Source organism: Gadus macrocephalus, chromosome 23 (assembly GCF_031168955.1).
Source record: "Gadus macrocephalus chromosome 23, ASM3116895v1".
NCBI lineage: Eukaryota > Metazoa > Chordata > Actinopteri > Gadiformes > Gadidae > Gadus > Gadus macrocephalus.
Genome location: NC_082404.1, coordinates 19682041 through 19706607, shown reverse-complemented (window position 1 = coordinate 19706607; position 24567 = coordinate 19682041). Strand labels below are relative to the sequence as shown.

The following is a 24567-nucleotide window of genomic DNA, read 5'->3' as shown; positions in this document are numbered from 1 at the left end:
TCTTTCTCCTCGGAACTGAAAAAAAGGGAGTGTCGATGTGACGTCACTTGATGAAGTCTCTTGTTTCAGCCCAGGCCCCGGCACAATCTATATACATATTTAGCCTATTTAAAAAAACGTATACGTATATATCGATATATGTATGTGTAAAAAAGACGTCTGCCAAAGTATTTGATTCTGCTTGCTTTATCCGCAGACGTCCACGGGGTTTCTTGTCTTCAGAGACGCGGCGTTCGAACAGCTGACCAGAAAAAGGCCGAGACAACTGCAAGGAAAATAAAGTCCGCGGATCAAAGTCGAAAACAACACGTTTATTGACTTGACTTAAGACTCCCGAACAACCAGAAGGAAACCTTAACCCGAATCAACGATCCCAAGATCTAAAAAGAATCTAAAAAGTTAAACCGCTTCAAGAAAAGAAAAAGTCAACGAAATCCTTGTCTAATATTATTGATGAGTTTTGGGGAAATGGACATCACCAAGTATTTGTTGCGCATTGGTTTCAACCATCCCACCGAACCGACCTTAGAGGGGCTGCGGTCGCTCCACAGCTTCCATCTGCTGGCGGTACCCTTCGAGAACCTCACGCTGCACTGCGGGGGGCGGCTGAGTCCCGACCTCCACGCTGTCTACGACAAGATTGTAAACCAGCGTCGGGGAGGCTTATGCTATGAGAACAACGGCCTCTTCTCTTGGTTGCTCTCCAAACTGGGCTTCGAGGTCACCATCCTCTCAGGCCAGGTGAAGAACGCGATCACCGGCTGTTACGGACCCCCCTTTGACCACCTGATCTCCATGGTTAGTCTGAAGGGTCGGCGTTGGCTGTGTGACGTCGGCTTTGGGAGTGCAGGTTTCAGCGTGCCCCTCTCATTGGACGCCTGGGGTGAGCCCCAGACAACGGGCCAGCGGGTGTACCGGGTCAGGGAGGAGGGCGACCAACGCTTTCTGGAGTGGCGCGGGGAACCTGGTCAGGTGACGGACGGAGAGTGGAAGGGGATCTATAAATTCACTCTGGAGCCTCGCATGAGAGACAACTTTACCGCGATGTGCGATTATCACCAGAGCTCCCCCTCTTCCATCTTCTTCTGCAAGTCTGTTTGTACACTTCTGAAACCTGACGGAAGACTGACCTTAGTGGGGCGCACGTTGACCACCACCACCTTCCGCACAGATGAGAGGGCCTCAAGACCAGCGGGCGGACGCTCACCGATGAAGAGATTCCTGTTGTTCTGGTAAAGATGTTTGGAGTTGTGTTGCCGTCTCCCCTCATCACGAAGGACGAGGACGTATTAACCCCCTCGGTCGAGTACTGACCGGTGGTCCAGAAATACATATTCAATTACATTACAAAGGCAGAGATAAATTCTCGGGTTGATTTAATAAATTAATATACAACACTTTAAGATGTACAATGGTCATCGCAGTAATTTTCATATTCTTTTCTTTTTTAAGACAACAAAGTTTGTGTTCAAAGTATTTACACATGTACAATTCTCAGGCAGGACTTTCCAAAGCAAGGCGGGTACATCGACACAGATACTGGGATCAACACAAGTCCTGCACCATTCCCGTCTCGCTCTCCCTTGCCTACAAAATCTAAATCTTGGCATCAAGTATCTCGCACGTCATGGGGAATCAGCCAATCAGCGACCTCTAGGGCCGTCCAGCAGAATGATTGACGTCCATTGAAAAAAAAATAAAGGGAAAAAAACCCTGCTTAAGATTAATACGCGATCCAAGTAGATACAGTCCAAGGAATGATCTGAATCCAGGAGACGGGGGGGGGGGGGGGGGGGGGGGGGGGGCGTGGGGGGATCAGTGAGCAGACGTGTTGGGGGGCTACTCCGCCGCCGCCGCCGCCGCTGGGCCGGGGGGGGCGGGCCCGAGCTCACGCGCCCCGCTTTGCGTTCGTAGTTGACGAGCCGCTGACCAACCAGGTACCTGCAGGGAGAGGGGAACACACATGAGGTCAGTGTGTGTTTGTGTTACTGTTGTATTAGTGTACTGCGTTATATTAAGGCCCGTCACACAATGTCTGAAGGAAGCCTGCTGATGTCAAAATCTTTTAGGTCGGAAATGAACCAATTAAAATGATTTGAATCTGCGTTGATCGGCGTGCCGGGCCCCAGTGGGCTGAGGAGCAGCCCCGCGCGGCCCCCACTACGAAGCGGGCCCCGGAGCCTACTTGTCGTTCTTGATGTGCTCGTAGAGGCGCTTGAACTGGCGGATCTGGAAGGAGAGGATCCCGATGAGCGACACCACCATCAGCAGGAAGGGGTAGATCCGCCTCTGGATCAGGATCTCCATCTCCGGGGTGACGCCTGGGGGGGAAGGAGTCAGCTGGGCCGCCTGCACCTCTGAACCGTTGCTCTGATCTTTAGAGGTATAGGGGACCACCGGGGGGGGGGGGGGCCTACCGGCAGAGGGCACCAGCGCCGTGGCGATGACGTAGGGCACGCACAGCGACAGCAGCAGCACAGAGATGACTGGCGCCGCCAGCTTGCGGATGATGAAGTGCAGGTCGATGTTGCGGATCCCGTTAGCATAGACCTGGGGGGGGGGGGGGGGGGGGGGGGGGGGGCAGAAACTGGAGTTGATTCATTCAGAAAATAAAAGGCGTGTCTCACACAGGACGTGCTGAGAGCTGGGGGGACAGAGGGGGACAGGGGGACAGAGGACAGGGGGACAGGGGGGGGACAGGGGGGACAGAGGGGGACAGGGGGACAGAGGACAGGGGGACAGGGGGGGGACAGAGGGGGACAGGGGGACAGAGGACAGGGGGACAGGGGGGGGACAGAGGGGGACAGGGGGGGGACAGAGGACAGGGGGGGGACAGAGGACAGGGAGACAGAGGGGGACAGAGGGGCAGGGGGACAGAGGGGGACAGGGGGACAGAGGGGGACAGGGGGGGACAGAGGGGGACAGAGAGGGACAGAGAGGGACAGAGGGGGACAGGGGGGGACAGAGAGGGACAGAGAGGGACAGAGGGGGACAGGGGGACAGGGGGACAGAGGGGGACAGGGGGACAGAGGGGGACAGAGGGACAGGGGGACAGAGGGGGACAGAGGGACAGAGGGGGACAGAGGACAGGGGGGGACAGGGGGACAGGGGGGGACAGAGGACAGAGGGGGACAGGGGGGGACAGAGGGGGACAGAGGACAGAGGGGGACAGGGGGGGGACAGGGGGGGACAGAGGGGGACAGAGGGGGACAGGGGGGGACAGAGAGGGACAGAGGGGGACAGGGGGGGGACAGAGGGTAGACAGAGGGGGACAGGGGGACAGAGGGACAGAGGGGGACAGAGGGGCAGGGGGACAGAGGGGCAGGGGGACAGAGGGGCAGGGGGACAGGGGGCGCCCCCCCCCCCCCCGGCACCTCACCTGCTCGATCACCGTCTTCAGCCACCACTGGGGGCCCATCAGGGTGATGGCCGCGATGATCTTTGCGTGAAGCACTCCGAGAGCCCAGTCCTGAACACAAGAGCGCAACGTTCACCCGGCTGGTCACATGACCCCCGGCTGGTCACATGACCCCGGGCTCAGCATCACGTGACACCCTGCTCCTCTGTAATCACCCAGCGGGGGTCTGTGGTTTTCTTTAGCACTTCCGTCAACGGTTGTTTTTTTAAATGTGCTTTACAAATAAATGTACAAGACATGACGCAATGACTCAGACAGAGAGCTCCAATCAGAACGGGGCAGGGAGGGGGGGGCGTGGAGAGGAGGCGTTGGGACGCACACCCACCTGCCAGGGGTAGAAGAGGGGCGTCTGGTCCAGGGGAACGCGGAGCGGGGCCACGATCACCAGCTCAAACAGTAGCCCTAGCAACAGGGGAACCACCCGGCAACCAGGATGGCCACCACCAGAGTCTTCAGGATCTGGACGGACAAACACACACACACACACACACACACACACACACACACACACACACACACACACACACACACACACACACACACACACACACACACACACACACACACACACACACACACACACACATTGTGTAAACACCTCTCCCCCCCCCGCCAAGACTGCAGCGGGGGGGGGGTCTGAGGGCTCTTTCTTGGGTTGGTCCTTCCCTGGAACAGAGCAGGTGCAGCCTGCCTCTGATAAAGCACTCAGCATTATCAGAGCTACCTGCTAACGTCTGCAGTTAATCACTCCCAGAATGACGGGTAAATATAGGCCATGGCCGAAGGCTTGTGTGCTCTGCAGACGAGCGCTGCAGCACAGCGTCCACAGAGAGGACGCTGTGCTGCACCACCCCTTACCACAGCCCCCCCCATAACCACTCGTTACACCAGGGATAACGAATGATCATATATATATAACATATATATATATAACACATTCATTTAATACTAAAACAGGGGGAGGTGGAGGGAGGCAGCAGCATTCTCCAGGGGGTCATTTCCCTCGGGCCGCCCCCTCCACCACCACCAGGTCTCTGTACAGCGATGGCTCAGGGGGGCTAGGGGGGTACCAGGGGGCCGTACCATGAAGGTCCACTCCTGGACCTTGAGCATGATGACGGTGCGACCCTGGGGCATCCAGGCCAGCAGCACCGTGATGCCGCGGATGGAGAGCCAGCACACGTACAGGCCGCACGCCGCAGTGTACAGCTCGTGGATCTTAGAGCTGCCCGTCCAGAAGGACATCAGCCAGCGGCCCGTGAAGACTGAGAGAGAGGGCGGGGGGAGAGGGAGAGGGGGGGGGAGGGAGAGGGGGGGGGAGAGACAGAGACAGAGAGAGAGACAGAGACAGAGACAGAGGGAGACAGAGGGAGACAGAGACAGAGACAGAGACAGAGAGAGAGACAGAGACAGAGACAGAGACAGAGACAGAGGGAGACAGAGACAGAGACAGAGAGAGAGACAGAGAGAGAGACAGAGACAGAGAGAGAGACAGAGGGAGACAGAGACAGAGGGAGACAGAGACAGAGACAGAGGGAGACAGAGGGAGACAGAGACAGAGACAGAGACAGAGAGAGAGACAGAGAGAGAGACAGAGACAGAGAGAGAGACAGAGGGAGACAGAGACAGAGGGAGACAGAGACAGAGACAGAGAGAGACAGAGACAGAGAGAGAGACAGAGACAGAGAGAGAGAGACAGAGGGAGACAGAGAGAGAGAGACAGAGGGAGACAGAGACAGAGACAGAGGGAGACAGAGACAGAGGGAGAGGGAGACAGAGACAGAGACAGAGACAGAGACAGAGAGAGACAGAGAGAGAGACAGAGACAGAGAGAGAGACAGAGGGAGAGACAGAGACAGAGAGAGGGAGAGGGGGGAGAGAGACAGGGAGAGAGACAGAGACAGAGACAGAGAGAGAGACAGAGACAGAGAGAGAGACAGAGGGAGACAGAGACAGAGAGAGGGAGAGGGGGGGGAGAGACAGGGAGAGAGACAGAGACAGACAGAGACAGAGAGAGAGAGGAGAGAGAGAGGGAGGGAAATATGAGTACTTGGGACATAGGAACGGTTGTCGTTTGGTTATCGCTAAGCCTACATGTCGTAGTGTTTGCACATGCAAACCAAACTGAAAGAATGGCTCAGATATCTGATGATAAGAGGCCTTTGGCTAAGGCATCGTATTATCGTTTCATAGAGTCTACATTTAGTATTTTTTTTCTTCATTTAAGGAGACTCATTATCCAAAGCAACGTACAGTGATTTAGTTTGGCTGAACACAAGTCGTCTATGACCCAGTAGGGGTAGTAGCCTGTGGACATTGGGAGTTGAACCTCGTGGCTAGGAGTCAAACACCCCAACCGCTCGTAGAACATTCTGCCCCTGGTTTACTGCTGGCTGAGGCGGACACACCCAAAGGACAGCCCCAGTCTGTAATCACGGCCTGGGCGTGGAGCTGGGGAAAGAGGGGAGGGACTCACCTGGGAGGATCAGGCACACCAGACTGGCCCCCAGCAGGGTGACGCACATGAAGGCGATCAGCAAGACGATCTGGGGAGAGGAGGAGAGATATTAGCCAACACGCTGAGGGGGAGAGAGATACCAACACGCTGAGGGGGAGAGAGATACCAACACGCTGAGGAGGAGAGAGATATTAACCAACACGCTGAGGGGGAGAGAGATATTAACCAACACGCTGAGGGGGAGAGAGATACCAACACGCTGAGGGGGAGAGAGATATTAACCAACACGCTGAGGGGGAGAGAGATATTAACACGCTGAGGAGGAGAGATATTAACCCAACATGGAAAGTTGGGTTAATGGATGAGAGTGGCTAGGGAGAGCAGAGGGCTGGTGGGTGAAGGGATGAGGGTTAGGGTTAGGGTTAGGGCGTGGACCCCCTTGCTAAATACAGAGCGCCACCACAAGAAGGGCTGGCTGCGTGCCGGGGATCCACCAAGGACTTTCCCTCTGGTTTAAGGTTAGCTCTCAGTGCGAAGGAGAAGCTCCCTGAATAACCCTTCACCAGGCCCGGCTGTAGGGTGCACCCCCACATTATTCAGGTTGCTTTCTTTAACACTTAGAAAATGTTAAAGCATCCAACAGCCCTTCAACACTCAACCTCACACTCTGGTACACAACCATCACTGCTTCTCACGGCTGATATCGTCCCCCTGATGAATGGGTTATTCTCTGATATTTGCTACTATTACATTACTTTGTGGCTTTCCTCTAAAGAGAAGGACAACTCCCCGGGCAGCAGGGGAGTGTAGAATCCAAGGACGCGTACCATCACAGGACGACCTGCAGACGATAACATCAGCTGGTATTACTGAGCTAGCCAAACCCAAAGCTCTGAACACAGAGAGCTTGGCTCTGATCCCGGGAGCGAGGCCGCTAACACACAGCTGGCTGCCAGGCCGAAGCGTCCTAATGAGAACCCTCATCGTCAGACGGGGGCCACACGTCCACGAGCAGGACGGAGCCGATACGAGGGGTCCCACGCGGTGTTTGATGTTCAAGGGACACCAGAACCCGGGTTAGACGTGAGAATGACCCGGGATGAAACTCCACTTGAGGAAGTGCCGACCACACACGACACCGCTGGCGGTTTAAAGCCACCGCGTCTTACGCAACCGCTCCAGATCGCCCTGCGGCGCGGAGATAAAGCGAACATGTGACCGTAAGGTACCCCCCCAGAGTGACCGTAAGGTACCCCCCCAGAGTGACCGTAAGGTACCCCCCCAGAGTGACGATACGTTACCCCCCCAGAGTGACCATAAGGTACCCCCCCAGAGTGAAGATACGTTACCCCCCCAGAGTGACCATAAGGTACCCCCCCAGAGTGACGATACGTTACCCCCCCAGAGTGACCATAAGGTACCCCCCCAGAGTGAAGATACGTTACCCCCCCAGAGTGACCATAAGGTACCCCCCCAGAGTGACCATAAGGTACCCCCCCAGAGTGAAGATACGTTACCCCCCCAGAGTGACCATAAGGTACCCCCCCAGAGTGACCGTAAGGTACCCCCCCAGAGTGACCATAAGGTACCCCCCCAGAGTGACCGTAAGGTACCCCCCCAGAGTGACGATACGTTACCCCCCCAGAGTGACGATAAGGTACCCCCCCAGAGTGACCATAAGGTACCCCCCCAGAGTGAAGATACGTTACCCCCCCAGAGTGACGATAAGGTACCCCCCCAGAGTGACCATAAGGTACCCCCCCAGAGTGACGATACGTTACCCCCCCAGAGTGACGATAAGGTACCCCCCCAGAGTGACCATAAGGTACCCCCCCAGAGTGAAGATACGTTACCCCCCCAGAGTGACCATAAGGTACCCCCCCAGAGTGACCGTAAGGTACCCCCCCAGAGTGACGATACGTTACCCCCCCAGAGTGACCATAAGGTACCCCCCCAGAGTGAAGATACGTTACCCCCCCAGAGTGACCATAAGGTACCCCCCCAGAGTGACGATACGTTACCCCCCCAGAGTGACCATAAGGTACCCCCCCAGAGTGACGATACGTTACCCCCCCAGAGTGACCATAAGGTACCCCCCCAGAGTGACGATACGTTACCCCCCCAGAGTGACGATACGTTACCCCCCAGAGTGACCATAAGGTACCCCCCCAGAGTGACGATAAGGTACCCCCCCAGAGTGACGATAAGGTACCCCCCCAGAGTGACGATAAGGTACCCCCCCAGAGTGACGATAAGGTACCCCCCCAGAGTGACGATAAGGTACCCCCCCAGAGTGACGATACGTTACCCCCCCAGAGTGACCATAAGGTACCCCCCCAGAGTGACGATACGTTACCCCCCCAGAGTGACGATACGTTACCCCCCCAGAGTGACGATAAGGTACCCCCCCAGAGTGACGATACGTTACCCCCCCAGAGTGACGATACGTTACCCCCCCAGAGTGACGATACGTTACCCCCCCAGAGTGACGATACGTTACCCCCCCAGAGTGACCATAAGGTACCCCCCCAGAGTGACGATAAGGTACCCCCCCAGAGTGACGATACGTTACCCCCCCAGAGTGACGATACGTTACCCCCCCAGAGTGACGATACGTTACCCCCCCAGAGTGACCATAAGGTACCCCCCCAGAGTGACGATACGTTACCCCCCCAGAGTGACCATAAGGTACCCCCCCAGAGTGACGATAAGGTACCCCCCCAGAGTGACGATACGTTACCCCCCCAGAGTGACGCTGACTCACCCTGACCGGGAAGCGCATGGGCCGGTGGTACGGCTGGAACCCCACCGGCCCCCCTTGCTGGAGGATGGCCTGGTGGGCCGCGTGCAGCCCCTCCCCCACCGCCGGCAGCGGGTTGTTGTTGTTGTTATGGTGACCGGCGGGGTTGTTGTTGTTGTTGTTGACGGGCTGGTTGCCCTCCGCGTCCTCCTGCTCCCCCAGGAGGTAGGAGTGGAGGTCGCTGGAGGAGAAGAAGAATCACGTTAGAGCCCTAACTATAGAGCCCTAACTATAGAGCCCTAGGTATAGAGCCCTAACTATAGAGCCCTAGGTATAGAGCCCTAGGTATAGAGCCCTAACTATAGAGCCCTAACTATAGAGCCCTAACTATAGAGCCCTAACTATAGAGCCCTAACTATAGAGCCCTAGGTATAGAGCCCTAACTATAGAGCCCTAGGTATAGAGTCCTAACTATAGAGCCCTAACTATAGAGCCCTAACTATAGAGCCCTAGGTATAGAGTCCTAACTATAGAGCCCTAACTATAGAGCCCTAACTATAGAGCCCTAGGTATAGAGTCCTAACTATAGAGCCCTAACTATAGAGCCCTAACTATAGAGCCCTAACTATAGAGCCCTAACTATAGAGCCCTAACTATAGAGCCCTAACTATAGAGCCCTAACTATAGAGCCCTAACTATAGAGTCCTAACTATAGAGCCCTAACTATAGAGCCCTAACTATAGAGCCCTAACTATAGAGCCCTAACTATAGAGCCCTAACTATAGAGCCCTAGGTATAGAGTCCTAACTATAGAGCCCTAACATAGAGTCCTAACTATAGAGCCCTAACATAGAGTCCTAACTATAGAGCCCTAACTATAGAGCCCTAGGTATAGAGCCCTAACTATAGAGCCCTAACTATAGAGCCCTAGGTATAGATTCCTAACTATAGAGCCCTAGGTATAGAGTCCTAACTATAGAGCCCTAGGTATAGAGTCCTAACTATAGAGCCCTAGGTATAGAGTCCTAACTATAGAGCCCTAGGTATAGAGTCCTAACTATAGAGCCCTAACATAGAGTCCTAACTATAGAGCCCTAGGTATAGAGTCCTAACTATAGAGCCCTAACATAGAGTCCTAACTATAGAGCCCTAACATAGAGTCCTAACTATAGAGCCCTAACTATAGAGCCCTAGGTATAGAGCCCTAACTATAGAGCCCTAACTATAGAGCCCTAGGTATAGATTCCTAACTATAGAGCCCTAGGTATAGAGTCCTAACTATAGAGCCCTAGGTATAGAGTCCTAACTATAGAGCCCTAACATAGAGTCCTAACTATAGAGCCCTAGGTATAGAGTCCTAACTATAGAGCCCTAGGTATAGAGTCCTAGGTATAGAGTCCTAACTATAGAGCCCTAGGTATAGAGTCCTAACTATAGAGCCCTAACATAGAGTCCTAACTATAGAGCCCTAGGTATAGAGTCCTAACTATAGAGCCCTAACATAGAGTCCTAACTATAGAGCCCTAACTATAGAGCCCTAACTATAGAGCCCTAACTATAGAGCCCTAGGTATAGAGCCCTAACTATAGAGCCCTAGGTATAGAGTCCTAACTATAGAGCCCTAGGTATAGAGTCCTAACTATAGAGCCCTAGGTATAGAGTCCTAACTATAGAGCCCTAACATAGAGTCCTAACTATAGAGCCCTAACTATAGAGCCCGAACTATAGAGCCCTAACTATAGCGTCCTAACTATAGCGTCCTAACTATAGAGTCCTAACATGGAGTCCTAACTATAGAGCCCTAAATATAGAGTCCTAACATAGAGCCCTAACATGGAGTCCTAACTATAGAGCCCTAACATAGAGCCCTAACATAGAGTCCTAACTATAGAGCCCTAACTAGAGCCCTAAATATAGAGTCCTAACAATAGAGTCCTAACAATAGAGTCCTAACAATAGAGTCCTAACTATAGAGCCCTAACTATAGAGCCCTAACGATAGAGTCCTAAGGATGGAGTTCTAACGATAGAGTCCTAACTATCACTTAGTAACAGAACGGACAGACGAAACTTCTCTCTGAAGATATCTCCTTCTCTCTGTAGACGCCCACACTCTGCAGTGTAGAGCCTTCATAACAGGCTGGACCTTCACCGTATCCATTAAAGAGTAGAGCCTTCATAACAGGCTGGACCTTCACCGTATCCATTAAAGAGTAGAGCCTTCATAACAGGCTGGACCTTCACCGTATCCATTAAAGAGTAGAGCCTTCCATAACAGGCTGGACCTTCACCGTATCCATTAAAGAGTAGAGCCTTCATAACAGGCTGGACCTTCACCGTATCCATTAAAGAGTAGAGCCTTCATAACAGGCTGGACCTTCACCGTATCCATTAAAGAGTAGAGCCTTCATAACAGGCTGGACCTTCACCGTATCCATTAAAGAGTAGAGCCTTCATAACAGGCTGGACCTTCACCGTATCCATTAAAGAGTAGAGCCTTCATAACAGGCTGGACCTTCACCGTATCCATTAAAGAGTAGAGCCTTCATAACAGGCTGGACCTTCACCGTATCCATTAAAGAGTAGAGCCTTCATAACAGGCTGGACCTTCACCGTAGCAGGGGGGGGGCAGCAGGGGGGGGGGGGGGCAGCAGGGGGGGGGGGCAGGGGGGTCACTCACAGCAGGTAGCCTGCGCTGACGGTCCAGGCCCGGACCAGCCCCTTCAGCCCACTGGCGGGTGTGGCCCGCTCCAACAGGGCGGGCAGAACCACCTGGAGGAGCAGCAGCTCCAGGGGACAGCTCACTGACCGGGCATCACTGGGGACGAGAGAGAGAGACAGAGGGAGAGACAGGGTGAGAGAGAGAGAGAGAGAGAGAGGGAGAGAGAGAGAGAGAGAGAGAGAGACAGGGTGAGAGAGAGAGAGACAGGTGAGAGAGAGAGAGAGAGAGAGAGAGAGAGAGAGAGAGAGAGAGAGAGAGAGAGAGAGAGAGAGAGAGAGAGAGAGAGAGAGAGAGAGAGAGAGAGAGAGAGAGAGAGAGAGAGAGAGAGAGAGAGAGAGAGAGAGAGGGTGAGAGAGAGAGAGAGAGAGAGAGACAGGGTGAGAGAGAGAGAGAGAGAGAGAGAGAGAGACAGAGACAGAGAGACATGTTGACAGATAGTGTGTGTGAGTGAGTGAGTGAGTGACAGAGGGCTAGGGGGGGGGGGGAAGGACTAATGAACACTGAGTCGTTATCCTGAAATAAAAGGCGACAGAATGAATGTCCTCGTGAATTAATTAATTAACAGACCACTGAATGCCGTGATTGACCAATCAATGAGTCGATTGTTCATTGAGCGGTGTAACAGAGCTGCAATTAATGATTATCTTCATAGTCGCTAAACGTTTTAATAATGTAGTCTTCTAGAAAATGTCATAAATAATAGCAATTGCAGAAATCACAAGAGTCCAATGTGATGTCCTAATCAGTTATCGATTCCTCAACTAATCGTTGCAGCCCTACCGTATAATTAAGTTAAATTATGTATTGATATGTGCCACATTATTATTAAATATGTTTCAGAACAAAAACCTTAACTGATTTGATTTCATAATCCATTATTCCAGAATATGAGAATATTCCAGGTGAATGTCGAAATGTGGAACATACCCGTATATTATTGAACATTAAAACAAGTAATTTCCATATTATGAATTCCATAATTATGTATTTATTTATTCATATAATAATCGATTTAATTTGGAGTGCTTCTTCCTCCTTAGAACTCAGCATTTAGAAGAAAGAGGAAGATCGGTTACACAACAAAGTAAAAACAGAAGCTGGAACCACTTCAACGAACACGCCCCACAGAACCATCGACAAACAACCAATCAACGGGGAACACGCACCCTTAAGCCCCTCCCCTGGCCCCCATTGGCTGACCTGTAGAGCATGACGTTGTAGGGCAGGAAGAGGGGCAGCAGCAGCTTGATGAGGCGGACGGGCAGCCAGAGCATGAGCAGCACGATGGAGCCGAACACCACCACGGACAGGATGAAGCGGCGCAGGTGGCGGTAGATGGGCAGGTGGATCATCTCCTGGACCGGGTTGAAGTCCGGGTCGTTGAGGTTCCTCAGGAACCCACAGCACCCCGGGACGCAGAACCTGGGGACCGGACACACGGACACACACACGCGTTACCTGGGGGATGAGGGACCACTCCTGCTGCCCACAGAGAGCCGCGGGTTTGTCGGAGATGCTTTGAACCGATACATTTATTTTTACCCCCAAAATGGAGAAACCTCAAGTCTCATTCGATGTTGAATTACTAACACTCTCTCTGAATGACGAGCATGGACCGAGACCACGCCGGAAACTAAATGACAAGATGGAAAGAAAAGAAGCTGGTTGCTAGTGCCTACTCCTCCAGGATGGTCCGGTGTGGACCGGTCTGGGCCGGTGTGGACCGGTGTGGACCGGTGTGGACCGGTCTGGACCGGTCTGGACCGGTGTGGACTGGTGTGGACCGGTCTGGGCCGGTGTGGGACCAGTGTGGACCAGTGTGGGCCGGTCTGGGCCGGTCTGGACCGGTCTGGACTGGTGTGGACCGGTCTGGGCCGGTGTGGACCGGTCTGGACCGGTGTGGCACCGGTGTGGACCGGTGTGGACCGGTCTGGGCCGGTGTGGACCAGTGTGGACCAGTGTGGGCCGGTCTGGGCCGGTCTGGACCGGTCTGGACCGGTGTGGCACCGGTGTGGACCGGTCTGGGCGGGGGCACTGATCTCACCTCTCTCAGCAGCAGGATGAAGGAGGCGAAGTAGAAGACGTACACCATGCCCACCAGCCAGTGGAGGAACATGGTGGTGCCCGGGGACGACTTGAAGCTCAGCTCTCGGTCCTTCAGCGAGGCGTCAAACATCTCCTGCAGGGGGGGGGGGGGGTGAAGACTCTTATATTTAACACCAGAGGAGGAGGAAGAGCGTTCAGTTGGACTTTGAAGACGTTGAACAGTGTTGGGCGTTCTAAAGCGGGTGTTGTCTCTGCTGGCCCAAAAGGTTGTGGGCTCGAGTCCCGATGGACCCAGCAGGGGGGGCCTCCTGGGGGGCTCCCGGAGCCAGAGGCCCCCGGCGGCTCCTAAAATTAAGGCGGAGGTCGTCTCCCCTGATGAGAGTCGACTCCTTGACTAAATAGTGAGCAATAACCTGGTGGGCCTCAAGCGTTCAAGAGGTGGGTTAATCACCTCATTACCGTCCAAGTTCAACACAGTACGTTTGAAATGCTGCTGCTAATGTTCAATGTTTACTGAATGAAGGGAAACCACGGCATTTAGACCAGGAGAGAGGCTGTGTGTGTGTGTGTGTGTGTGTGTGTGTAATGTGTGTGTGTAATGTGTGTGTGTATGTGTGTGTGTCTGTGTCTGTGTCTGTGTCTGTGTCTGTGTCTGTGTCTGTGTCTGTGTCTGTGTCTGTGTGTGTGTGTGTGTGTGTGTGTGTGTGTGTGTGCGTGCTTACTAAAGAGCAGATGTCGAGCCACCAGCCGCAGATGAGGGGAACACTCCTATCTCCACCACCACCAGGAGAGAGACCTGAGGGTTCACACAGTAGAGGAGGATCAGTAACACCAGCACCACGCTCACGTGGCACTATGACCGCAGGGTTAGGTGTTGGTGGGCAGTTTGTGGATTTGAAACATAAATTGACAGATGACATTTAGTTTATGGCTAATGACGGTTAGTTTATGGCTTAATCCTTACAGCCTGGTTGTGTTGCAGCGGGAAGAGTTATATCAATGAGTAGACTTTAGAATTTAATCCACGTTTCTTGTGGTGAAACGAACCAAAATACATTTATAAAACTGTAGATAAAGCCTGACCTGGTACAATATCTGGTGTCAATAATATACAAACATTAAGACATTTTCATAAAGGCTTCAATACGAGTCCATTATTCACCGTGCATTTCATCACTAAAAAGGTTTACCGAAGCCTTCCAAAAAACCTCCTTTCTGACGTGTTCCCCCCCCCCCACAGAGGAACACCTCACCCATAAAGGGTGAGGAACGCCTCACCCATAAAGGCTGAGGAACGCCTCACCCATAAAGGGTGAGGAACGCCTCACCCATGAAGGAGCCGGGCAGAAGGCCCGGTGGACCGTTACCTTGACGACGATGTAGCAGACCCCCAGCAGGCGTCTGGAGCGCTGGAACCGGACCAGCGCCGCGAGACCCTGGAGCCGAGGTTAAGGAGAACACACACACACACACAGAGAAACACACGCACACACACACACACACACACAGAGAAACACACGCACACACACACAAACACACACACAAACAAGTGGGAAACACACACATACACACACACACACACGGAGAAACACACGCACACACACAAACAAGTGGGAAACACACACATACACACACACACACACGGAGAAACACACGCACACACACGGAGAAACACACGCGCACACACACACACACACGGAGAAACACACACACACACACACACAAACAAGTGGGAAACACACACAGACACACACACACGGAGAAACACACGCACACACACGGAGAAACACACACACACACACACACACACACACAAACAAGTGGGAAACACACACATACACACACACACACACACACACACGGAGAAACACACGCACACACACACGCACACAAACAAGTGGAGAAACACACACACACACACACACACAAACAAGTGGAGAAACACACACATACACACACACACACACAGAGAAACACACGCACACACAAACAAGTGGAGCAACACACACACAAACAAGTGGAGCAACACACACACACACATGTGGAGAAACACACACACAAGAGGAGAACACACACATACACACACACACACACACACACACACAAACAAGTGGACACACACACACAGTGCGTGGGTCGCTGTGCCCTAATGGCAGCAGTGGGTGGTGTGAGGATACGTGACAGAGGATCAGGCTCATGGCCAGCAGGATGTAGCCCACGATGGTCGTGATCAGGCCCTCAAAGTGGGACGCCTGCACCTACACAACGGACACACAGAGAACACTGAGCCTGGAGCATCATTCACAGACCGCTGAGGACCCCTGAACGGGACGAGCTTCCTTACGTAGTCCTCGAACCCGAGTCCCACGACGGAGAAGTGGCCGATGTGGTAGGGACAGAAGGCTGAAACAGGACAGAGGTTACCCGACACCATCACTCTATCGTATATCATATATCATATATCATAGGGTCATCACACTCCAGATATGATGTTATAGACGCTATACCATCACTATCGTATATCATATATCATAGGGTCATCACACACTCCAGATATGATGTTATAGACGCTATACCATCACTATCGTATATCATATATCATAGGCTCATCACACACACCAGATATGATGTTATAGACGCTATACCATCACTCTATCGTATATCATAGGGTCATCACACACTCCAGATATGATGTTATAGACGCTATACCATCACTCTATCGTATATCATATATCATAGGCTCATCACACACTCCAGATATGATGTTATAGACGCTATACCATCACTCTATCGTATATCGTATATCATATATCATAGGGTCATCACACACACCAGATATGATGTTATAGCTGAGCTTATGGTCCATAAATAGAGAAACTTATTCCAGATTCCAGAGCATCGTTATAATATTAAGTTAATATGTAAAGTACTGTGCTTACCGAAGACCAGGATGAAGAGGGTATTCAGGGACACCACCCAGAACACATGCTCCTGCAGAACCACACACACACACACACACGGTCAGGTACCCCTGAACACAGAATGGACAGCTGTATTGGGGACGGGGTGCAGACTCACCAGGAACACCAGCGATCCATCCAGCCCCAGCATCTGTAGGGGGGAGCAACAGGCAGTAAGGCAGAGTGAGCAACAGGCAGTAAGGCAGAGTGAGCAACAGGCAGTAAGGCAGAGTGAGCAACAGAAGCAGCGCTCAATGAAGAATGAAGGTAAACATAGAGCTGTGTGTGTGTGTATGTGTGTGTGTGTGTGTGTGTGTGTGTGTGTGTGTGTGTGTGTGTGTGTGTGTGTGTGTGTGTGTGTGTGTGTGTGTGTGTGTGTGTGTGTGCTGACCCGCTCCCAGGTGAGTTCCTCGGCGGCCCGGTCCCACTCCAGAGCGTTCCAGTTCATGTCGTCTGAAGGAGAGACGCTCGGTAAACAAGGTCACACTAAACCAGCAGACCACACACACACGCGCGCACGCGCACACACGCACACACACACACACACACACACAGACACACAGACAGAGACACAGAGACAGAGACAGAGAGAGAGAGAGAGAGACACACACACACACCCCACCGACCTTGCGCGGCGTTGTTGGCGTCGGGGTCCTCTGCCGCCGCCCCCCCCCTCCTCCTCCTCCTCCAGCTCGGGGTTCTGGGCGGGGGGGCCGTCCGGGGGCGGGGGTTGGGCGTCGTTGCGGGCGGGGGGGTCCGCGGGCGGGGGCGGGGCCGGCGGGGGGTCCGCCGCTGCTCCCTGGCCCGCGGCCGGGGCCTGTGGGGGGGCAGGGGGTGATCAGGAGGACTCCCCATGAGGGTTAGTGGGGGGGGCCCTCAGCCCTGGACGACGGGGCCTTCAGGAGGGGGAGGGACTGAAGAGCTGCTGGCCACCTCTGACCCCCAGGACAGGTTGGGGGGAGGACACTGGGCTGGTCCATGATGGGGAATCTCTCTCTCTCTCTCTCTCTACCCCCCCTCTCTCCCCTCTCTCCCCCTCCCCCTCTCCCCCTCTCCCCCTCTCTCTCCCTCTCTCCCCCCCCTCTCTCCCTCCCTCCCTCTCTCTCACCCTCCCTCTCCCCCCCCCCCCCTCTCTCCCCCCCTCCCTCTCCCTCCCCCCCCCCTCTCCCCCTCTCTCCCTCTCTCCCCCTCTCCCCCTCTCTCTCCCCCCCTCTCTCCCTCCCTCCCTCTCTCTCACCCTCCCTCTCTCCCTCCCTCTCCCCCCCCCCTCTCTCCCACCCTCCCTCTCCCCCCCCCCCCCTCTCTCCCACCCTCCCTCTCTCCCTCTCCCCCTCCCCTCACCTCCCTCTCCCCCTCCCCTCACCTCATTGTTTGCCCCCGCTGCGTTGGCCTGCTGTGCCTGGTGCTGCTCCAGCAGTGGGGGGCGCCACCGTGGACGATCTGCTCCCGGAGCCAGACCAGGCTGATGAACGCACACAGGGTGCAGGTGACCACGAAGCAGCCCTGCAGACAGTCAGCCAGCAGGTTCTCCCTGGAGCGACACACCACACACACACACACACACACACACACACACACACACACAGGCACGTCACAGCTGAACCCGGCCAGACGGACAGACGCAGCCGTCCAATCAGAGCGCATGCCTCAGGGAGGCTGGAGTGTCATCAACGTTAGAACGTGTCACTGTAACACGTGTCACTGTAACACGTGTCACTGTAACACGTGTTACAGTGACACGTGTTACAGTGACACTTGTTACGTGTTACAGTGACACGTGTTACAGTGACACGTGTACAGTGACACGTGTTACAGTGACACGTGTTACAGTGACACGTGTTACAGTGTTAACCGCCCAACACGTGTCACTGTAACACGTGTCACTGTAACACGTGTCACTGTAACACGTAACAAGTGTCACTGTAACAAGTGTCACTTGTAACACGTGTCACTGTAACATGTAACACTGTAACACGTGTCACTGTAACATGTAACACTGTAACACGTGTCATTCACCCTGAGCGCAGTGCTGCTGCTCACACTCACACACAAAGGTTGGAGTATCCCCCAGTGGAGTAACCCCCCAGTGGAGTAACCCCCCAGTGGAGTAACCCCCCGGTGGAGTAACCCCCCGGTGGAGTAACCCCCCGGTGGAGTAACCCCCCGGTGGAGTAGCCCCCCAGTGGAGTAACCCCCCAGTGGAGTAACCCCCCGGTGGAGTAGCCCCCCGGTGGAGTAACCCCCCAGTGGAGTAACCCCCCAGTGGAGTAACCCCCCGGTGGAGTAGCCCCCCAGTGGAGTAACCCCCCGTGGAGTAACCCCCCGGTGGAGTAACCCCCCAGTGGAGTAACCCCCCGGTGGAGTAACCCCCCAGTGGAGTAACCCCCGGTGGAGTAACCCCCAGTGGAGTATCCCCCAGTGGAGTAACCCCCCGGTGGAGTAACCCCCCAGTGGAGTAACCCCCCGGTGGAGTAGCCCCCCGGTGGAGTAGCCCCCCGGTGGAGTAACCCCCAGTGGAGTAAGCCCCCGGTGGAGTAACCCCCCGGTGGAGTAAGCCCCCGGTGGAGTAAGCCCCCGGTGGAGTAACCCCCCAGTGGAGTAACCCCCAGTGGAGTAACCCCCCGGTGGAGTAACCCCCCAGTGGAGTAACCCCCCAGTGGAGTAACCCCCCGGTGGAGTAACCCCCCAGTGGAGTAACCCCCCGGTGGAGTAACCCCCCGGTGGAGTAACCCCCCGGTGGAGTAACCCCCCGGTGGAGTAACCCCCCGGTGGAGTAGCCCCCCGGTGGAGTAAGCCCCCGGTGGAGTAGCCCCCCGGTGGAGTAACCCCCCGGTGGAGTAACCCCCCGGTGGAGTAACCCCCGGTGGAGTAGCCCCCCGGTGGAGTAACCCCCCGGTGGAGTAAGCCCGGAGTAACCCCCGGTGGAGTAGACCCCCCGGTGGAAAAGTAAGCCCCCGGTGGAGTAACCCCCCGGTGGAGTAGCCCCCCGGTGGGAGGTAGCCCCCCGGTGGAGTAAGCCCCCCGGTGGAGTAAGCCCCCCGGTGAGTAAGGGAGTAACCCCCCGGTGGAGTAACCCCCCGGTGGAGTAACCCCCCCGGTGGAGTAAGCCCCCCGGTGGAGTAACCACCAAGGACACAAAAACAATGTGTGAACAACTGAACCAGCAGGAGGTTTGGTATGAACTGAGTGGAGCTCAGCTGGAGGAGGAGAGGGGGAGGAGGAGGGGGGAGGGGGGGAGGAGGAGGAGGGGAGGAGGGGGAGGGAGGAGGGGAGAGAGGGGGAGGAGGGTGGGAGGAGGAGGAGGAGGAGGAGAGGGAGGGAGAGGGGGAAGAGGAGGGGGAGGGGGAGGAGGAGGGGGAGGGGGAGGAGGAGGGGGAGGGGGAGGGAGAGGGGAGGAGGAGGGGGAGGAGGAGGGGGAGGGAGGAGGAGGAGGGGGGAGGGGGAGGAGGGGGAGGAGGAGGGGGAGGGGGAGGAGGAGGTGGAGGAGAGGAGGAGGAGGACTCACGTGGAGAGCATGTCCAGTGGCAGCGTCAGGAGGGAGCTCACAGAGCCGGTAAACAGACACTTGTAGATGCGGCCTGTCAGAAAACACCAGACATCGTGTTACATCTTACACTAGACTGACCGTTTCTCTTAGGTGTACTTAGGTGTGTCCTACTTAGACACAAACTTTACAAAGCATGAAACAAATTTATGAAAAAGTGAATCTTGTTGTTTGTAAATGGTACCCTTTAAACAGTTTCTTTGTTGCGATTTCTAAAATGTATAACTTAATTCTGATCCATCAATAGCGTGATAAAAACTAAACACATGCACTGGGGTGTACTGATGGAGATTTACAGACTCCCCCCCACACACACACACCCGTTACTAAGGCTCTAATCATCTTAATCCTATTAAATCATAAACATAAAGGGAAGCCGGTGAGGTCACAGAGAGTCAGGTTCAGCTGGTACCACCCCACAGTATGTAATCAATGAGCAGGTTGTAAAACACTACAACACATGGTCATGTGGCCTAATGATCCTGACGTGTGTTTTCAGTCCTTGGTTAACACCACTCAGTGGCCTGGTAGTTCCCCCTTAAGATGGCTTCATTACAGAGCGGAATCATCCAATATCTATCCAAATCAAATCTGGATCAATCAACAGTGACTTCTTTTTTTATTGCGGGACGTCATTGCGTTGCATCCACACCAGGAGGGCGTCATGGTAACGCACAGCTGGACCCCTTCCTGACACTAAGGGTCCACCAGGTGTTACCTGGTAACGCACAGCTGGACCCCTTCACTAGTGGGGTCCAGCTGTGCGTTACCAGGTAACACCTGGTGGACCACTAGTGAACGGTCCACCAGGTGGACCGTTCACTAGTGGTCCACCAGGTGTTCCTGACACTAGTGGTCCACCAGGTGTTCCTGACACTAGTGGTCCACCAGGTGTTCCTGACACTAGTGGTCCACCAGGTGTTACCTGGTAACGCACAGCTGGACCCGTTCACTAGTGGTCCGTTCACTAGTGGTCCACCAGGTGGACCGTTCACTAGTGGTCCACCAGGTGTCTCCTGGTTCCTGACACTAGTGGTCCACCAGGTGTCTCCTGGTTCCTGACACTAGTGGTCCACCAGGTGTTCCTGACACTAGTGGTCCACCAGGTGTCTCCTGGGGGGCGTGGCTCAGTGCTTACATGCGGTCAGCGGGACCACCCCTAGCCAGGCGAAGGCCACCAGGGTGTAGTGGAACCAGTAGCGGATGGCCGTGCCCACGCTGGACAGCAGACCGGCGCAGATGTCCTGGACGGGCAGCCGGGAGGGCATGTCCGGGGAGTAGACTGGGGAGAGAGATGGGCTTTAACCGCGCCGAGACAACATGGACAACACGACAGCACTGGCGTCTCCATGGCCCAACATCAGAGAACTAAATAACTAAATAAATCTGGCCATGGCTGGACTTACACACGTGTTTTGCCAGTATGATGAGAATACATCTGTCTTAAAAAAGTTATATATATATATATGTATGTATATCAAGTCAAAGAAGTGTAAAATCACTGCACACTGGTGTAAGCAGATTAGCTGATTTATTTTGTGAATGACGCGTATCGCTGTTGCTTCGTCGGGTTCACTCTTCAAATTCACATGTGACCGACAGGTGATTAAAATGATTTACAGGGTCACATGACCGCACCATTAGGTGCAAGACACCACCAAATCATCACTCCAAGCTCGCATACAATACAGTCCAACAAATGAATGTTGTACCTATTATGTCAATTGTGTTGACATAATATATATTTATTTATTTATAAGAAAAATACATATTCAAGTCCATAATCCACCCACAACTTACTTGGGGTGAATGCAAATCTGTGCTTGCATAATTCACAATACTCCTTGCGGCTGTGTTTGAGCCACTGGACCAAGCTGGAGAGAGATCACACATGGAAGATTTAGAACAAGTTACAGAATTCTGACATGACTTTTTTCGTTTTTTGACAGCCGACTGTCTTCTACAGTATCTTACACTCACAACACAGGATCCTTAAAATCTCCCTAGACAAATACAGGTAGAGAATTGACCTTTCATTTGTATTTATTTACCCGTCGCTATTCTGCATCCATTAATGCATCACTCTGAAGACATAGTTTATGGTTTCCAATGAACTGAAAAAACATGAATGGATTATCCCGGATCACACAACCAAATATAACTGAGACCAAAGACCTCGATGCAGTGTGTCTGGACTTTAGAGGGGACTGGAAATGGTCAACAGGCGTCGATGACATTTTCCAAAGCGAAAAAGGGCAAAATAGGAAGTCAGCGACAAAAACAATGCATTAAACCATGTGATTATGTTGTTTCACATGATACATAGCCAATAGCTGGCGATCACAAGCTTGATGGTGTAAGTCCCTGATTATTACCAACATATTGGCTGGGCACTAAAGAAAGGCCGGTTATCATAGCATGATCATGATGATTTCAACACATCCTCTATCTGTAGTAAGTAGTAACGGACCCACAGAGATGGGGAGGGGAAACTAGCTCGTCTCTTCTTCGTGGGAGGGGGGCGAAGTGGACGATTACTGCAGGTCAACTATTTTCTACAGAACAATCCAGACCGGGCTTTTGCATTCAGCGCCAGTTCTCTGGTGAACAGTCAACACAAAGGATAGAGGAGGACACAGCAGAACCAGAAGGACCAAACTACAAGTCAAACACAGCCTGGTCCTCAACCACATGGCCGTATCATTACCAAGCTAGACATAAATGCACCTGATATGAAAGACAATCGACAGAAAAGCTGACTCCACCACACTCATTTGTTTTATTAACTTGTTAAAGCTAACTTGTTATAGCCATATTCATAAATATAGGCCTAGTGTGTAAAATAAATTGTGATAAAGTGTATAATTTCCCCAAACTAATTCTTCCAATTACAAATAACAATATAACATGTTATTATAGTGTCTTTGAGTACTTGAAAAAGCGCTATAAAAAACGGATCAATTATTATTATTATTATGGTGGTTGGGAAATATTGAGTTTTGTGGAATGTACACACCATCTCATCTCATCTTCGTCCGCTTATCCGGGGTCGGGTCGCGGGGGGAGCAGCTCAAGCAGGGGGCCCCAGACTTCCCTTTCCCACATTGACCAGCTCTGACGGGGGGATCCCGAGGCGTTCCCAGGCCAGTGTTGAGATATAATCTCTCCACCTAGTCCTGGGTCTTCCCCGAGGTCTCCTCCCCACTGGACGTGCCTGAAACACCTCCCAAGGGAGGCGCCCAGTGGGCATCCTTACCAGATGCCCGAACCACCTCAGCTGACTCCTTTCTAAGTCAGCTGAGTAGTAAGTGTACAACACTTACTACTCTAATTAGAAAAGACATCAGGAAGCTGAATAAAGTATAAGACCTTTATGAAGAATTTTAAGAGAGTAGTACAAGAGCAGAACCACAGATCGTACCGCCACGCTCCGTGGTTCCTCCCGTGGTCCCAGGGCCGCTATCGAACAGGGCCAAGAGGGGACCTCCCCTCACCCACTGACGTGGTCCCCTTCTGCTCACGTCTCCAATCACAACTCGCTTTGTCATGTTTTAGTGGCAAACCTTTCACCCAGTGTCCCTCATCCTTCAACCTCGCCTCCCTCATCCATCCCCTTCACAACATGCTCTCACCACCAGGTCGTCTAGACCTCTTCAGAAGAGTGTTAGGTACAAGGAATGTTTGTATATACTGGTGAGCATCTGATGATCCTTTTAAGAAGCAAGGGTTTTTCCAGCTTATCTCAGCTCCTACAGCATATAAAGCCAGATGTCAACTATAATCCTTCAAAAATTATATAGGTCTATTTTCCCACAGAGGGGAAATCCACGTCCCTTACCATTCCTGGTGTATGAACTTAATACTGCCGGTGCAGACACACGGATGGTACAGGGGCTTGTCCTGCGTCCCTTCAGACCGGCACACACGACAGATGTCCGCTGGAGGATACAAGGAGGCAGAGTTATAGATCGTTGTCGAGTTGTAATAGCATGTCATACAACTATGTTTTAATAAATGTAATTCGCCAATGCAGGCTTGTACGAGAGTCATGACCATCAGCAGCACAATGCACTCTGGCTCTTTATGTCCCGTAACGCAACTCAGTGATGTCACGGTCCTCAAAAGACGTCTGCACGGAGTGTGACTTTTGTTTATTCTAGAACAAATACAACATTTCTCATGTTATGTCACTCATCCTGGTTCACTGTTGGCTAGATTCCTTTATGTACCTTCCTCCGCTGTGTCCATTGTATTTGGATGGCAGCCGGACAGTGTCTTCACCAGGGTGCTCTACTTGGGATCCATCCGCCACACATATAATATAACAATGATCACGTCCGGTTATAATAACAATAATCACGTCCAGCTATAATAACAATAGTCACGTCAAGCGCAGGGAGCCACAGAGAAAGGATGACAGTCCTAAAATGGTGTCCACAGAAATTAAATATCAGCGCTGGCTGAGGTAACGTTACGTCCGATCAGTGTCAGCGTAGGAAATCACACCCGCGGCCAATTATAGTGGTTTAATAGCAGATTGATATCTTAAGGTTTGGATCACATTGCATTGTATAAGTCCAAAAATAGGATCAAAGTGGACGAGAAAACAGCTAGCCTGTTAACCTCGCCTCGCTAGCCCAGTTAGCGACGCGTATGTTGTTCTTCTTCTTCTTCTACTTG

At 53.0% G+C, this 24567-nt stretch overlaps 2 protein-coding genes across 2 annotated transcripts; one reads left to right on the top strand and one right to left on the bottom strand.

Moving 5' to 3' along the window:
• The first annotated feature begins 28 nt into the window (after positions 1 to 28).
• Positions 29 to 1679, top strand: LOC132452282 (arylamine N-acetyltransferase 2-like). The gene has a single exon (XM_060044825.1). The coding sequence runs from the start codon at positions 454 to 456 to the stop codon at positions 1234 to 1236; it is 783 nt and encodes a 260-aa protein (XP_059900808.1). The 5' UTR covers positions 29 to 453; the 3' UTR covers positions 1237 to 1679.
• On the bottom strand, positions 1360 to 24551 carry LOC132452274 (E3 ubiquitin-protein ligase MARCHF6-like). The gene is given in 30 exon segments (XM_060044792.1): positions 1360 to 1941; positions 2186 to 2321; positions 2418 to 2550; positions 3380 to 3469; positions 3744 to 3838; positions 3841 to 3877; positions 4502 to 4683; positions 5895 to 5964; positions 8641 to 8857; positions 11296 to 11433; positions 12538 to 12734; positions 12736 to 12759; positions 13382 to 13516; positions 14106 to 14140; positions 14143 to 14179; positions 14751 to 14819; positions 15561 to 15641; positions 15728 to 15786; positions 16323 to 16374; positions 16462 to 16494; positions 16735 to 16796; positions 16970 to 17015; positions 17017 to 17160; positions 17707 to 17759; positions 17762 to 17874; positions 19849 to 19921; positions 21026 to 21169; positions 21688 to 21761; positions 23726 to 23825; positions 24117 to 24551. Coding segments are annotated over 30 exon segments (2946 nt in total). The 5' UTR covers positions 24136 to 24551; the 3' UTR covers positions 1360 to 1643.
• Positions 24552 to 24567: the final 16 nt, after the last annotated feature.